The sequence below is a fragment of the Prionailurus viverrinus genome, chromosome B1, assembly GCF_022837055.1.
Source record: "Prionailurus viverrinus isolate Anna chromosome B1, UM_Priviv_1.0, whole genome shotgun sequence".
Classification (NCBI taxonomy): Eukaryota; Metazoa; Chordata; class Mammalia; order Carnivora; family Felidae; genus Prionailurus; species Prionailurus viverrinus.
The window spans coordinates 42,895,228-42,913,380 of record NC_062564.1 but is presented as its reverse complement, the minus strand read 5'-3'; the positions used below and the strand labels follow the sequence as shown (position 1 = coordinate 42,913,380).

At 36.1% G+C, this 18,153-nt stretch overlaps 1 protein-coding gene and 1 pseudogene across 5 annotated transcripts in view; both read right to left on the bottom strand.

Moving 5' to 3' along the window:
* The window catches only part of LOC125164584 (disintegrin and metalloproteinase domain-containing protein 18-like), a 153,579-nt gene that overhangs the window by 66,473 nt on the left and 68,953 nt on the right, over positions 1–18,153 (bottom strand). For 4 of the 5 annotated variants that reach the window (XM_047857406.1, XM_047857408.1, XM_047857410.1 and 1 more), the window contains 3 exons: positions 15,449–15,544; positions 12,427–12,625; positions 8,832–8,955 (listed from right to left, as the gene is read on the bottom strand). In XM_047857406.1, the coding sequence (XP_047713362.1) occupies positions 8,832–8,955; positions 12,427–12,625; positions 15,449–15,544 (419 nt within the window). The remainder of the gene's footprint in view (positions 1–8,831; positions 8,956–12,426; positions 12,626–15,448; positions 15,545–18,153) is intronic. The other variant, XM_047857407.1, reaches the window with a different exon arrangement.
* On the bottom strand, positions 4,058–4,971 carry LOC125164585 (tubulin beta chain-like; annotated as a pseudogene).

Genomic DNA, 18,153 nt, shown 5'->3' with positions numbered 1-18,153 from the left:
TACCACTTATTGATATTTGGCTTGGAATGGTTTCCCATTCCATAGTTTGTATGTTCATTTTTTGGATGGTTTCATTTGCTAACTTGAGGCCTTTTAGTTTTGTTGTACTTCTACTTGTATAATTTTTCCTTTGCTGCCTTTGCTTTCAGTGACAGTAAAAAATCATTACCAAGCCCACTGTCAAGGAAATTATTGTGTCCATTTTCCTCTAGGAATTTTACAGTTTGAGATGTTACATTCAAGTGTACTTTAGTTGACTTTGGTTTATGGTGTGAGATAGATGTCAGTTTTATTTCTTTCCCTGTAGCAATCTCATATTTCAAACATGATTTATTGAAGAGCTATCATTTGCCATTGTATAATCTTGGTCTTTTTGTCAAAAATTAATTGATTGTGTCTGCATGTGCTTATTTTTAGACTGTATATTCTGTTCCATTAATATTTGCTTGTTTTTATGACAATATTTTATGCCAACTCTTGATCACTGTAGTTTTTGTTTGTTTTTGTTCTGTCTTTATTGAGGAATAATTGACATATAACGTTAGATTCAGGTGTACAACTTAATGATTAGATATTTGTATGCACTGCCAAATGATCACCATAATAACATCTGTCACCATACCCAGTTACAATTTTTTCCCTTGTCATGAGGACTTTTAAGATTTAGTCTATTAGCAACTTTCAAATATGCAATATGACTTATTAACTATAGTCATATGGCAGTTCTTGTTCTTTTCTTTTTAACTTTTTAAAATTAAATTTTAGTTAGTTAACATACAGTGCAATATTGGTATCAGGAGTAGAATTCAGTGATTCATCACTTACATACAACATCCAGCGCTCATCGTGACAAGTGTACTCCTTAGTACCCATTACCCATCTAGCCCATTTCCCTTCCACCTCCCTCTGTCAATCCATAGTTTGTTCACTATCATTTAGAGTTTCTTGTTGTTTGTTTCCTTCTATTCTCTTCACCCCAATACCCATATGTTCATCTGTTTTGTTTCTTAAATTCCACATATGAATTAAATCATATGGCATTCCTCTTTCTCTGGTTGACTTATTTCACTTAGCATAATACATTATGCTCCATCCATGTCATTGCAAATGGCAAGATTTCATTCTTTTTGAAGGCTGAGTATTATATATATATATATATATATATATATATATATATATATATATAATCCCATTATATATATGTATAATCCCATTATATATATATATAATCCCATGTGATATATATATATATCACATCTTCTTTACCCATTTATCCATTGAGGGACATTTGGGTTCTCTCCATAGTTTGGCTATTGTTGAACTGATGCTATAAATATTGAGGTGCATGTACCTCTTTGAATCAGTAGTGTAATTGCTGGATCTTAGACTAGTTCTATTTTTAGCTCTTGAGGAACTTTCATACTGTTCTCCAGAGTGGCTGCACAAGTTTGCATTCCCATCAATGGTGCAAGAGGATTCCCCTTTCTCTGCATCCTTGCAAATATATGTGCTTTCTTGTGTTGTTAATTTTAGCCATTCTGACAGCACTGAGATAGCATCTCATCATGATTTTGATTTGTATTTCCCTGATGATGAGTGTTGTTGAGCATCTTTTCATGTGGCTTCTAGCCATTTGGATGTCTTCTTTGGAAAAGTGTCTATTCATGTCTTCTGCCCATTTCTTAACTGGGTTATTTGTTTTTTGGGTGTTGAATTTGATAAGTTTTTCATAGATTTTGGATACTAACCCTTTATCAGATAGGCCATTCCAAAATATATTCTCCCATTCTGAGGATGCCTTTTAGTTTTGTTGATTGTTTTCTTCACTGTACACAGCTATTTATCTTGAGGAAGTCCCAATAGTTCGTGTTTGCTTTTGTTTCCCTTGCTTTCAGTGATGTGTCTAGTAAAAAGTTGCCATAGCTGAGGTCAAAGGTGTTGCTTCCTGTGCCTAGGATTTTGATGGTTACCATTCTCACATTAGGTGATTCATCCATTTTGAATTTATTTTTGTGTATGGTGTAAGAAAGCGGTCCAGTTTCATTCTTCTGCATGTTGCTGTCAAGTTTTCTTAACACCATTTGAAAAGACTGTCTTCCACTGGACATTCTTTCCTGCTTTGTCAAAGATTCATTGACAGTATAGTTTTGGGTCAATTTTTTGGGTTTGCATTCTGTTCCATTGATCTATGTGTATGTTTTGTGTCAGTACCATACTGTCGTTTAAACTACAGTTTTGCAGTATAGCTTGAAATCCGGAATTGCGATGTGTCCAGTTTTGTTTTTTTTCAGAATTGGGTTGGATATTCGGTGTCTTTTGTGGTTCCACACAAAGTTTAGAATTGTCTGTTCTAGCTCCATGAAAAATACTGGTGGTGTTTTGATAGGGATTTCTTTAAATGTGTAGATTGCTTTGAGTAGTATAGACATTTTAACAATGTTTGTTCTTCATATCTGTGATTATGGAATGCCTTTCCATTTCTTTGGTCCTCTTCAATCTATTTTATATGTGCTCTATAGTTTTCAGAGTATACTTCTTGTACCTTTTAGTTAGGTTTATTTCTAGGTATCCTATTGTTTTTGGTGCAGTTGCACGTGGAATTGATTCTGTGACTTCTTTTTCTGCTGCTTCATTATTAGTGTATAGAAATGCAACCGAATTCTGTATGTTGATTTTATGAACTGTGACTTCCCTGTATTAGTTCTAGCAATTTTTGGGGTGGAGTTTTTCAGGTTTTCTACATAGAGTATTATGTCATCTACAAATAGTGAAAGTTTTACTTCTTTCTTGTTGATTTGGATGCCTTCTATTTTTGTTGTTGTTGTCTGATTGCTGAGGTTAAGACTTCTAGTACCATGTTAAATAATAACAGTAAAAGTGGATATCCTTGTCTTGTTCCTGACTGTAGGGTAAAGGTTTTCAGTTTTTCCCCATTGAAGATGATATTAGCTGTGGGTCTATCATATGTGCCCTTTATAATGTTGAGGTATGTTCCTTCTATCCCTGTTTCTTGAGTGTTTTTATAATGAATGGATGGTGTATTTTGTCAAATGCTTTTTCTGCATCTATTGAGATCATATGGTTCTTATCCTTTCTTTTATCAGTGTGGTATATCATGTTGATTGATTTGAAATTATTAAACCAGCCCTACAGCCCAGGAATAAATCCTGCTTGGTCATGGTGAATAGTTTTTTTAATGTACTTTTGAAGTCGATTTGCTAATATCTTGTTGAAAATTTTTGCATCCATGTTCATCAGGGATATTGGTTTGTAGTTCTTCTTTTTAGTGGGGTCTTTGGTTTTGGAATCAAGGTAATGTTGGCTTAATAGAATGAGTTTGGAAGATTTCTTTCTAATTTTGGAACAGCTGGAAGAGAATAAGTATTAACTCTTCTTTTAATGTGTGGTAGAATTTCCCTGGGAAGCCAACTGGCCCAGGACTCTTGTTTGCTGGGAGATTCTTGATTACTGATTACATTTCTTTGCTGGTTATGGGTCTCTTCAAATTTTCTATCTCTTCCTGTTTCAGTTTTTGTAGGTTGTCAGTTTCTAGGAATTTGCTCATTTCTTCTAGATTGCCCAGTTTGTTGGCGTATAATTTTTCATCATATTCTCTTATAATTACTTGTATTTCTGTGATGTTGGTTTTGATCTTTCCTCTTTCATTTGTGATTTTATCTATTTGGGTCTTTTCTCTTTACTCTTTTATAAGTCTGGCTAGGGGGTTATCAATTTTGTAAATTCTTTCAAAGAACCAGCTCTTAGTTTCATTGATCTGTTCTGCTGTTTTTGTTTGTTTGTTTCTGTATCATTTATTTCTGCTCTAATCTTTATTTTTTCCTTTCTTCTGCTGGCTTTAGGCCTTACTTGCCATTCCTTTTCTTTTTTTTTTCTTTTTTTTTTCACTATGAAAATGCTTTAATAGTGGCGTTTGTACAGCATGTGATATCAAGACAAGAAAAAGAGCAAGTGCACACAGAGACATGGCTATCAGAGAACAGATTGTGAGCGAATAAAGAGTTCACACAGCTTCCACGTGCTTTACTGGGTATCAGCTCTAGACCACCTCTTCCTCTTCCTCCTCCTCAAACTCGCCTTCCTCCTTGGCCGTCGGGTCCTGGTACTGCTGGTATTTGGACACCAGGTCATTCATGTTGCTCTTGGCCTCAGTGAACTCCATCTCGTCCATGCCCTTGCCTGTGTACCAGTGCAGGAAGGCCTTAGGCCTGAACATGGCTGTGAGCTGCTCTGAGATGCACTTAAACAGCTCCTGGATGGCCATGCTATTGCCAATGAAGGTGACTGACATTTTTAGCTCCCGGGGTGGGATGTCACAGACGGCAGTCTTCACGTTGTTGGGGATCCACTCGACGAAGTAGCTGCTGTTCTTGTTTTGGACATTCAGCATCTGCTCATCCACCTCTTTCATGGACAAGCGGCCCCTAAACACTGTGGCCAAGGTCAGGTAGCAGCCGTGGCAGGGGTCACAGGCAGCCATCATGTTCTTAGCATCAAACATTTGCTGGGTGAGCTCGGGCACTGTCAGGACTGGTACTGTTGGCTGCCTCTGCTGGTCAGTGGGGTGAAGCTGGGCATGAAGAAATGCAGGCGGAGGAAGGGGACCATGTTGACAGCCAGCTCACGCAGGTCAGCTTTAAGCTGGCCAGGAAAGCGCAGGTAGGTGGTGACTCCACTCATGGTGGCTGACACCAGGTGGTTGAGGTCCCCATAAGTAGGTGTAGTCCGTTTTAGGGCTCTGAGGCAGATGTCATAGAGGGCCTCATTATCAATGCAATAGGTTTTGTCTGTGTTTTCTATGAGCTGGTGGACCAAGAGGGTGGTGTTATAAGGCTCCACCACCGTGTCTGACACCTTGGGCGAGGGCACCACACTGAATGTGTTCATGATTGTGTACGGGTACTCCTCCCAGATCTTGCTGATGAGGAGGGTACCCATCCCAGACCGGGTCCCCCCACCCAGGGAGTGGGTCAGCTGAAAGCCCTGCAGGCAGTCATAGCTCTCAGTCTCCTTCCTCACAACATCCAAGGCCTAGTCGACCAGCTCTGCACCTTCCATGTAGTGCCCCTTTAGGTGTAAGAGTAGGTTGTGTATTTGGGACCTTTCTTGTTTCTTGAGATAGGCTGTTGTTGATAGTGGCGCTACAAACATTGAGGTGCATGTACCTCTTTGAATCAATTTTTTTGTATCCTTTGGATGAATACCCAGTAGTACAATTTCTGGGTCATAGGATAGTTCTATCTTTAATTTTCTGAGGAACCTCCACACTGTTTTCCAGCATGGCTGCACCAGTTTGCATTCCTACCAACAGTGTAAGAAAGTTTCCCTTTCTCCACATCCTTGCCAACTTCTGTTGTTTCCCGAGTTGTTAATTTTAGCCATTCTGATGGGTGTGAGGTAGTATCTCATTATAGTTTTGATGAGTATTTTTCTGATGATGAATAATGTTGAGTATTTTTTCTTCTGTCTTTTAATCATGTGTATGTCTTCTATGGAGAAGAGTCTCTTCATGTATGAAATAAAAAGAATATTCTTTTTGTCTTTTGTACATTGACTTTAAGTTTTTGCTTTGTGTTTACCATGAGGTTTACATAAACAGCTTATATTTGTAACAATTTTAAGCTAGTGAAAACTCTGAACACATACAAAAGCTCTACATTTTTACACCCCTCCTGCACATATTTTTGATGTTATAGTGTGCAAATTTTTACATTGTTTATAAATTAACAAATTATGGTAGTTATAGTCATTTCAACCCTTTGTCTTTTAATCTTTATACTAGAGTTATGAGTGATTTACCCACTATGATCACCACATTAGAGTGCTCTGAATTTAACTATTTATTTGCTATTTCCTATAGATTTTATTCTTTCATATGTTTTTCTTTTTCTAATTAGTGTCCTTTAATTTTGGCTTAAAAAACCACCTTTCGTATTTCTTGTAAGGCTGGTCTTGTGATGAACTTCAGTTTTTACTTGTCTGGAAAACTCTCTATTATCTCACTCTCTTCTGGCCTGCAGATTTCTGCTCAAAAATCTACATATAGTTTTATGGTGTTCTCTTGTACATATCAAGTTACTTTTCTCTTTCTGCTTTTAGGATTCTCGCCTTGTTTTTAATCTTTGACAATTTAAATTTTAATGTATTTTTCAATACATTTTATAAATTTTAATACATTTAAATATATTAATACAAAAATGTAATTTTGCTGTGGGGATTTTAGGTTCATCTTTTAGCTTCTCCCTGGGCTTCCTGTATCTGAATATTTGTTTTCCCCAGGTTAGGGAAATTTTCAGTCATTATTATTTTCAACAAGCTTTCTGCCCTTTTCTCACTCTTTTCTCATTCTGATACTCCTATAAAGTGTATAATGCTCTTTTTAATAGTGCCCCATAAGTTCCTTAAATAATCTTGACTTTTTTTCATTTCTCTTATTTTCTTTCTCTTTCTCTTTTTCAATTCAGTCATTGTATTCTTCAGTTTTGTGATTTCTTTGGTACTTTCTTATAATTTCCATCTCTTGGTTAAGCCTCTCACTTTGTTCATGCATCGCTCTTCCAACCACAGTGCACATCTTTATGACTGTTATTTTTATCTATCAAGTGAATCAGTTATCTCCATTTCATCAAGATCAGTTTCTGGAGATTTTTATTTTGTTCTGAGAAAATACTCATATGTCTATGTTTTCTTGAATTCTGTGTTCGTTTCTATGCATTAGATAAAATAGTCACCCCTCTCCATCTTAACAGAATGGTCTCATTTAGGAGATAAACATCATCAATTAGCTTAGCCTGGCCTTAGTTCCAGTTTGCCTTTCAATCTTTTTTGATTCCCAGAAACACCTTATTTTTCTTAGTGGCTCCCAGTAGTTAAGATGTGCTAAGACCCATCAGTATCATAAAGGTGAGGATTGCATACATCTAGGGGCTCCTAGACTGGAAAACAGCATCTTAAGACAGAAACTGGAAAAGTAGGTAGTTAAGACCCTCTGGGGAAAAACAGGAGATGGACATTTTTGCCTCCTTCCTCTGTGCTAGGCCTGGCTTTATAGCTGCAGGGTTGGGTAGGGGAGGATATTCCTGTGTCTGTTAGGAACTATTTCTTTGTACAGTCCTGTGAGACTTATGAACAGAAGTCCTATTGGCTATCAGAACTAGGTAGTTTGGGGACCTGTTCTTTGGGCAAAGAGTCAAAATCTGTGCAAGACATCCTTTATAAGCTCCTTCCAGAGATACTAGAGACTTGGAGCTGGCTAGGAAGAGATACTGGGAGAGAAAGCTGCCAGGTTCTCTGATCCCTGAGCAGGATCAAAGCCAGTCCCTTCACAGAAACTTGGTCCTCAGTCAAGATCTTTTACATTATGCAAATGGATTCATTTCAGGTAAAGACAGGCAATTTTGTCTGCTCCCTCTGCGCTGAGCCCTGAGAACCTCCTGAGAACTCCTTTGTTTGCAACAGTCTTCTGGGACTTGTGAAGAGAAGCTCCTTTGGCTTCTGGGGACTTGGGACTGGACTTCTTGGGGATGATCTGGGGACTTGTCCCTTGGGCAGCAGTGCAAAAGTTGGGGAACAGACTTATGTACACATTCCTTGCAGGGAGATATTAGTGACTTAGAGTGGGCTACAAGGAATTGGCAAAGGAGGTATCCATCACTTTCCTCAGTCTCTGGGAAGGATCACAGCTGTCTCCTTAGAAGCCTAAGCCTTAGGTGACAGCTCTCTAAATATGCAGCCAGATCCCTTTCAGGGAAAGGGCTGGGATAGGGAAGTTTTGCCTGCTTCCTTTCTCGTGAGCCTTGGAGGATATGTGTGATATGTGCTTAAATTCCTGTTAACAATCATTCCTTTGTTTGTCACAGTCTTGTGGGTCTGTGGACACAAGGTTTGTTGGCTTTCAGAACTACATGTTTTGTGATCCTGTCCTTCAGAGAAGTGTCTTAAAATGTTGGGACACTAAATGTGGGGTCGAAATCCTTTGTTCCTCAGGAGGAAACTGGTAGTCGGGATTTCCTTTCCAGTTGCGTGGTTCTGTGCCAGTTACGTGTTTTATGGTGAGCGTGTGTATCTACCTGTTTCAATGTGAGTATTTTCTCAGTTGCTCAATGTGTAGGAGTCCTTCTGGTGTTTTTTGGACTTCTTTTAGAAGTAATTGCTTCATGTGTACGTGAAGATTCAGTGTGTATATGGTAGGAGTAAAATTCCAAAGCCTTCTATGTTACCATCTTGGTCAACCTCTTATCTATTATTTTTTTATTCCTTGGTTTTCAATAGTCCCATGAAATTCAGGAAGTATTTGTAATGGATTAAGCTCTCCCTTATTGGATTTCATAAATCCCTTAAAAATATTCCAGTACTTCCAGTTTAGTTATTGATAAGTACTGCTATGTGTTACATATCAGTATTTTGGAAACAAATAACAACAACAACAACAAAAACTTTATTCCTTTCAATAATCTCATGTCTCAAAAATCAAAGCACTTGCTTTAGGATCATTATCATATAGCAACTTAATAAAAAAACCTCAGTTTTAATTCTCAGTTTAGTGCACAAGTTTCTGATTTTTGGTGGTTTGTGCCCACTTCTTACCTCTGGTAATAAGCATCAGCCTTTTTTGTCTAGTTTCATCATTAGAACATATTAGAGAAAAAAACAGGCAAAAAGAAAACTGAATTACATAAAAGAACAATATGTGCAATGTTATTTTAAAATATTCTCCTGATACACAATTTACTGACCATTAGTCTTTAACGTCTCTTAACAGGCAATATATAATTCTTATGACTTAATAAAACAATTATTTTCTATATACATACCTCTGTTCACAGGGCAATGGTTGTGAATTTTTAAAACCACAGTTTCCAAATTTATCACGCAGAGAATTAATTTCTTTGTAACAGGCAAACGGAGCACCTTGAGCACCTAAAAATGCAAACGCATCTGTTAAATTATTATTATTAATCTAAATTAAATATTTTTTCCATAAAAAACTAATGAAACTCTTATTGCATAAAAAAAAATCATGAGCTTGGTCATACTTTTTTCTGTGTGTATCTTGTCAATGCAAGTAGAAAGAAACAATTGTCTTAGCTAATAGAAAACAGAAAAAAAATATATCTATTGCAGTAACATTATATTATTATTAACAATAATTGGCTGTCCCTTGCTGTGGGAATGTATACTGCCTCATCCAATGAACATTAGACATGACATTGTAATTTGAAACATGTCACTTATGGGCAGAAACCTTCAGAACTGAGTGTCAGATCCTCTTCTCTGATGGAGGATAAGCAATGTTTTAAGTAGACGTTCACCTGTCACTTTGGGTATCATAGTGAAAGCAGTGTGGAGTAGCAGAATAGTTGTATTGGATTTCTTAGATGTTTTAGGGTTCTTTCCATTTCATTAAACACATGAATTGGTACTCAAAAGTGGAGTTCCCTGGTAAAATGTCTTTAAAATATGTGGCATTGTCATTGAAGCCTGGTAGTAGGTGGTAATAAAATTACTATCATTGGATAAAGAAGACTAATGCATGCTATGGGAGGATAAAACACTTGAACAAACTCTCTTCTCAGCAATTGAAAGGGAAATCATAGCCTTAATAAACTTGTCTTAGGCAAAGAAGTAGGGAAGCAGAAACTATCTTGGTTACCATTGGCTACATTTGACCAGAAGGTAAAGGTACTCAAGAAAAAGATAAACTAAACTCAGAAAAGAATCTGTTGTTTCAGAGACAGTAATTAAAAAAAAATTGAGAAAGCCTAGAAATATGTCCATCCTACAGCATTGGGGTGGATAATGATGGATGCTGGCTGATGGAAACTAGCCAAATTATTATGCTTATTTGATTGTTCTGTATCTCTTCCATGGTGGATGCTCATTGGTGGGTGTTAACTGGTGGATTAAAACAAAGACCTCCACATTATTGTTCATTTCCATGTGTCTTAGCATATATTTCTATTCCAGAACTCTTGCCTCTAATCTTCTGGTCTTTCCACACCCAGGCACCTCACCAACAAACGAGGCCCTTTGTCATTGTTCAAGAGAATATCTATAATCTACTTCTGGCTATTTTTCCTTCCACAGAAACAAATGACCAGATGGTCAGTATCTTTATTTCAAGGCAACCTCCAAAGTGAGGCTGCAGTATAGCTACTGCTTTTTCCCCCACTTATGACTAGTGACTGAGCCAACACATCTATAAAGCAAACATAAGCTTGTTCTTCTAAGTGTAACTTGGTCATTGTGAAATCCCATGAAATTTCATAGGTATGAGCTAAGGGAGATGCAAAGGATCTTTTTGCTTGTGCTTGAATCCAGGTGAATGAATGACTTCCACCTACCTGACCATTTAACTTAGTGGGTCTGACATAACAAAGCTTATACTGTATAGTTCTGAACACATGGGTTTTTGGTGTCTGAAAGTCAGATTCTTCATCTCTACAGGAGTCAGTAGTGTGCTCAGAGTGGTTTTGTCAAAGTGGTATCGTTCTCCAGTTTAGATGGAACAATCTTGCTCCAAAACCCCAGAGAACTGCTCTATTACTCTCCCAAAGAGGCTTGGTATAAGTCCCATATAGCAGTTTTTCTCATGACCCACACCTCTAATATTATTGGGGCTGCTGTGTTTCATAATTCAGTATGCAGGGCTTCTTGCGTTGCAGCTTTGACATGCTGCAGAACCCTTTCCTGCTTTTCACATCACTCCACATTAGCAACCTTTCATGTCATCTGGTAAATGAAATCAAGCAGTACTTCCCCATGTGGGATATACTGACTCCAGAACCCAAAGAGGCCTACCAGGTGGTGTGCTTTTTTAGTTAAATGAGATGCAAGATACACACCATTTGGTTTTACTTTGCAGGAGACGTCAGATAATGCCTCTGATCACTGGATCCTTAAAAATTTTACTGATGACAAATTCCTAAACATTTTGAAAGGCTGTCTCCTGCCCTTTATAGAAAATGTGCTTTACTTAATCCTCCAGCATTCTAGCAATGCTTTTCTTATTTAGCTGGATTAGAACAAAATCATTGATGGAGTAGAAAATGTGATATATTTTAAGATGTCCACATCTCTACAACTTTATGATTGACAGCAAAACTCAACATTAATGTCATTATCCATTCCATGTGAAAGCATACTGTTGCTAATTCTTTTTTAAAATAGAAACAGGAAAGAATATATTTGCCAAATCAGTGGCTATACTCCTACTACATATGCTATCCTGCTCTAGCATAGACACCACATCTGGCATAGTGGGTGCAATTAATCTACTGCTTGTCTGCATTTGCAGTGGAATGCTATTATCTTCCAACACCATCTGGTTTCTACAAGAATCATATTGAATAATTAAATATATATACATATATATATATGTATATGTATATATATATACTGCTAACCACCTATGCATCCTTTAGATTTTTAAAGGTAGTATTAATTTCTGGTAGGAGAGAGTTACAGAGGCTTTCTCCATGGCCTTATCAAATAGCCCAAGGACATAATTATGGGACTGCACAAACTATTAATATGTCAAACCTGATGATATCCTCTAGGACTAAAAAATAATTGCCAAATGGATTTGTGGACCCTGTGGACCCATTGTGCACTGAAAGTTGTCAAAGATTCTATTCCCTTGGTAATTTCAACATTTAAATCTCACTTAGAGTGGGCCATTGTTTCCATCTTTCTGGAAACAATCCTAATAGAAATTTTTACTCTCTTCTAGGATCCTTGCCAGGGTGTTAAGTCTTATTATCTTAGGAGAGTACTTCCAAAATAATAAACTCTCTCTTATCCAATCTTATGTTCCCCTATCCAATGTTGTGATCAAGCACTCTCAGAATCCAGTTCCATGTACACTCCCTTGATTCTGGCAGTAATTGCTGTCTAGGACCTGTAGCTCTATTGGGGTATATTTCCTTTACTCCCTTATAAATTCCAGCACATCCTGGCTCTATTTTGCTGTGACTTGAACTTGACTTACAGTTAGTGGCCAGGACAGGTAGGAGAGAGATCCTGATGGGGATACAATATGTGTTATGAGAGACAGGTTTCCACATTATCTTCATATAATGGGAACATACTTATGTCATTATTAATTGGTGCAGGTGGTGGTGTGAAGGATCAGTGCTGTACCATTTTATAAATTCAGTAGTTTCAGAGAAGTCTGGAGGCTAAAATTAGAGAGAACACATTTTCAACTGTTCCCATCCTAAGCATAGGTTTCATTCTTCTTCCAACCAGAACCTTAATTATGGAAAAACAGACTTCACTGAGAATTTAACCTCCTCTGAAGTTCCTTCAACTTGATAATTAAGACTTTCTCTAACCTTCTATTTGATATATCCCTATATAGAGGGATTCAAATTTAAGGTAAAAGAAATATATAATAAAGAGCGATACCTTCTCCAAATATCTGGGCACACTGGTTATCAGTAGTTTGGCATCGTCCATTATAACAATATGCAGTTCTCAACCTACACAGCTGACCATTCGACGCATAAGTGTCAGGAACACAATTACTAGAGGTTCCATTGCAATATTCTGTAAAATCACATTCTTGATCAATACTCTTTCTACAAGGAGTGCCTGCTAATGATATCTAGGAGGAAAAAGAAAAATAAAATCGTATTCTATGAATAACTATTCTTAGTGAAGAGATTTGTCATATAAAATATACCTAATTATTTATATTTAGGAGAATCACAGAATTCCCAAGGCTGTGAGTTATCTGATGAAAAAGTCAAGTACAGTGTTTATAAATTTGCACTTTGTAGTTCTTTCTTTTCAATTGGTTGTTATTAGCATTGATGTAAAATACAATTTCAGAAATTTTCTCTTTTGTATGAAGACTTTGTACCATCTGTTTTAGTGATGAGGAGAGAGTCAAAAAGGATTTAGGTGTTTAAAGGATCTGCTTTTAATTAAGACCTTGGATTCTGTAAGAAAAGTCCCTTTAGTTTTGACCCTTTATCCCACAATCAAATACCTGGATGTCTTGGGCTGCATACTTACCCCTCATGTCCTTTTCTCTTAACTGTCAGAGATGTGCCTCTAATTCTGCCTTCAGTTGTAAGCTGGTGACTCTGACATGCTTAGTTGTGGTTGTTGCATACACATTTGTGAGTTAGCCACTGTTTGAATGATGCTGTTTTTAAGAGCTTTTTCTCTCTCTTTCAGTTTATTTATTTTGAGAGAGACAACGTGAGTGGAGGAGGGGCAGAGAGAGATGGGGAGAGAGAGATACCAACCAGGTTCCACACTGTCAGCACAGAGCCCAATGCAGGGCTCCAACTCATGAAACCATGAGATCAGGACCTGAGTCAAAAACAGTTGGGCTTTTTACCAACTGAGCAACCCAGGCATCCCAAGAGTTTTTTCTTTTTTCTTTTTTAAATTTTTTAACGTTTATTCATTTTTGAGAGATGAAAGAGAGGCAGAGCATGAATGATGGAGGGGCAGAGAGGGAGACACAAAATCTGAAGCAGGCTCCATGCTCCGAGCTGTCAGCACAGAGCCTGATCTGGGGCTCAAACTCACGAACCGCAAAATCATGACCTGAGCTGAAGTCGGCCACTTAACCGACTGAGCGGCCCGGGCACCCAGGGGTTTTTTCAAGGTACAGTAGATTTTTGAAATTTCAGGTAACTGGAAAATTTTCAACTTTTGCATTTAAAAGTCTTTTGGAAAGGCTTAAACAAAGTGAAAATATACAAAACGAATCATTTTTGCTTTGCAAAATTTCACACAGGTGTTTACTATTTATTCTGTAATCCTCACTGTTTATAAAAGTTCAGTAACACTTGAACTTGAATTTGTCTAACACTGTAGGGATTCTGGTTTCTGCCATATCTTTGTACATTCTAACAAAGTTATATGGAATGTTTGTGAGTTAGTTTCCATACCATCAAAATGTACTGCCACTCAACACTGTAAAGAGAGAGCACACTTTTTGGAGGGTTGAGACAAACTTTTGAAAATTTTCCATAATTTGTGACTAATAAAAAGCCAGTTTGTATATTTTTAAATAATAAATACCTATTTAAAAAAAACAAACCAAAAAAGAATGGGTTACTGACAAGCACCACAACATGAATGAAACTCAAATGCTATTATGATAACATGCCTAATTAAAATGTTTACATATACGATTCAATTTGTATTTCTGCAAAAAGAAAATTACAAATGCAGAAAACAGATCTGTAGTTACTGGGGTCTGTGGGTGGAGGTACAAAGAGGCATAGGGTAATTTTTTGAGAGTGCTGATGAAATCACCTATCCTTTGATTGTGGTGCTAGTTATAAGACTGAATGTTTCTTATAATACTCAGAAGTATTCACTAAAAGAATTTTACTATAATAAAATTATAATATAGTAAGTTATACCCGAGCTGAAAAATTGGGCAAAAGAATATATGGAATATTTATGTGTATATAATATATCCGAATTTTTAATTATAAAATATTTTTCATTATTAAACTTGCTTTCTCATCTGAACATATATCCTAAAGATAATATGTATTAGTGCATGCATATTTAGCCTGCAGTTATTAATTCTTGTACAATGTACAATAATTTGTGATCATTCTAGTACCAATTGTTGACTACTGCAAATAATTCTATAATTAATATTCTTTTTTGAGCATTCCATACATGTATATACTTCTAAGATATATACATAAGAAAGAAACTGATAATTTATACTTTGTTCAGAGATACTCAAATATTGCTTACCAAAGGGATTATAGCAATTCAAAATTCCATACTCTCCAAAAAATAACTTTATCTCTTCTCTTTGGTTAATATCTGACATTGTTGTTTTTAAGATTACCATTTGAATAACTACATTAGATATTGTGCTAATTGTTTTTATTTGTGTTTACCTTAATTACTGCAGATGAAGTACACACACTGGAGTACAACTCTATCTCCATTATTGTAAATTGCCTGTAGAGCCCCTTTGCCTGTGAGTGTGTGTGGGGGGCGGGGAGGGGAGGGGAGATTTGTCTTTCACTTATCCATGTCTGAGAGTTCTTTGTATATTCTATACACTACACATTTTGTCTGCTGCAAAATTGGCTTGTATTTCCACAGACATTTACCATTTATTTGACTTCACGATTTCCTTGAGAGTTGATAATATTTTGATATAGTAATGTATATATATACTTTCTTTATGTGATGATTTAGAAGATGGTAAACTGTGGTTTCAACACAACAGAATAATCAGTACCTATCTGTGATGTCTTCTTTAATTCATAGTAGTTTTCCTTTTTACTTGTGGTTGTTGATGTGCTCTCCATTTTGTCCACTGAACCACTTCTATATTCTCTTTATCAATTCCACATAAATTTAATTAATTATTAATCATGATCACATCTATGATCACAGCTTAATTTCCTTTTTATAAATATTGGAAAATTACCTCACATTTTGATGTACAGCAGGGTCCAGAACCACATTTTGCTGAGCTTTTCAGTTTACATGTATGAAAATCACAGCACTTCTTAAATTGACATTCCTAAAATTTCATAAGAAATATTATTGTAGTTCAACCACTTAACAGCTTTCATTTATTAATCTCAACTTCTATTTAATACACTTATATGTTCAACTTTTCAGTTATACAATGTAGTTATATTCAATGAAATTTTATTATTTTATTATTTCTAGAATGTCCAAAAGAACATATAACTGTAAAAACTAAGTAACACTTAAAATAGAAGCTGATCAATAACATTATCTAAAGTCATTGGAAATTAATCCATAAATTACCAACATGGAAGTATATCCTTGAGGAAAAAAAGTGTAAGTTTCCAAGAGAAGACCTTCCTCAATTTTGTTTTTAGTGATTTGTTTACTAAGGTTTCATTTTGTGAATAAAATTAAATAGAGTTAAGCAATGGTTATGATAAAAAACAAAGTTAGTATAGTATAGTAATCATGTGTCATGTTTTGTTTTACTGTAATGAAGTTAATAAAATGGATATGTTAATAAATTTATATATTTTACAAGTAAAAGACAGCAAACTTACTCACATTGGGTGATAAATAAATAATAAACTAAATATTGTTTCCATGTAAATAAATTGCATTTATGCAATTCTTTAATATTTTTATATTAACATTTTCTAAAAAACCAAACATTTTCTATTTACTCAAAAAACAAGTTTTAAATATATTGTCATTTATTATGGAGGTATGATTATTCTTTACTTTTTTTTTAATGTTTGTTTATTTTTGAGAGAAAGAGAGACAGAGTGTGAGCTGGGGAGGGTCAGAGAGAGAGAGAGGGAGACACAGAATCTGAAGTAGGCTCCAGGTTCTGAGTTGTCAGCACAGAGCCTAATATGGGGCTCGAACTGTGAGATCATGACCTGAGCTGAAGTCAGATGCTTAACTGACTGAGCCACCCAGGCACCCCTGATTCTTCTTTATTTTTAATATTCCTTTTGTTTCTGCTTTTTCATGTGTCTATGTGATAGGCATGCATTTGTAAACATTCCCACCCTAGAAATAATATAGAAAATATAGAATAAAAGTTGAAGTTGTTGTTATACTCCCCAGATTCTCCAGGAGTAAGTTCAATATCATTATGTGTGTGTGTGTGTGTGTGTGTGTGTGTGTGTGTTCTTTCATGGACAGTAAGTGAAGATGCTCTCCCAACCATGTTTATCAATACTAATTATGACCAAATCAGTTTAACTTATAATGAACTAATGGGGAAATGGGGTCTCATTTTTTTGTTATCATTTGTCTAATTACTAGTGAATGTGAGTGAATTTTCATTTTGTGCAACCTTATGAATTAAATAATCATTTATTTTGACCACTTTGAGCATTATGCATAACAGGTTTGTTTTTCCCTCTTTTCCTCACTAAATAGTGTGAACAGATTTTACATAGTACCCAGTTATCCTTTCTCCATTCTATGTGTTTATTTATTTATTTTTTAATTCAAATTCAAGGTAGGTAACATACAATGTAGTCTTGGTTTTAGGAGTAGAACCCAGTACTTCATTTCTTACATGTGACACCCAGTGCTCATCCAGAAAAGTGACCTCCTTAATGTGCATCACCTGTTTAACCCATACCCCCACCCATCTGTCCTCCAGCAACCCTCAGTTGGTTTTCTGTACTTAAGAATCTCATGGTTTGCCTCCTTCTCTGTTTTATCTTTTTTCTTCCCTGCTCCTATGTTCATCTGTTGATTTTCTCAAATTCCATATGAGTGAAATCATATTATATCTTTCTCCAACTGACTTATTTTGCTTAGCATAATACACCCTAGTTCCATCCACGTTGTTGCAAATGGCAAGAATTAATTCTTTTTCATCACCAAGTAGTATTCCATTGTATAAATATACATCACATCTTCTTTATTCATTCATCACTTAGTGGACATGTGGGCTGTTTCCATACTTTGGCTATTGTTGATAGTACTGCTATAAACTTTGGTGTGCATGTGCCCCTTCAAAACAGCACTTCTGTATCCTTTGGAAAATACTTAGTAGTGCAATTGCTGAGTTTAACTTTTTGAGGAATCTCCATGCTTTTTTCCAGGGTGGCTGCATCAGTTTGCATTCCCACCAACAGTACAAAAGGGTTCCCTTTCACTGCATCCTTGTCAGCATCTGATGTTTCCTGAGTTGTTAATTTTAGCCATTCTGATAGGTATGAGGTCATATCTCAGAGTGGTTTTGATTTGTATTTCCCCAATGATGAATGATGCCAAGTATCTTTTCATGTGTCTGTTGGCCATCTGGATGTCTTCTTTGGAAAAGTGTCTATTCGTGTCTTCTGTCCATTTCTTCACTGGATAATTTGTTTTTTGGGTGTTGAGTTTGGTAAGTTCTTTATAGATTTTGAATACTAACCCTTTATCTAATATTGCAATTGCAAATATACTCTCCCATTCCATTGGTTGCCTTTTAGTTTTGTTGATTGTTTCCTTTGCTGTATAGAAGCTTTTTATCTTGATGAGGTCTCAATAATTCATTTTCGCTTTTATTTCCTTTGCCTCCAGAGACGTGTCAAGTAAGTTCCTGCGGCCTAGGTCAAAGAGGTTGCTGCCTGTGTTTTCCTCTACGATTTTGATGGTTTCCTGTCTCAAATTTAGGTATTTCATCCA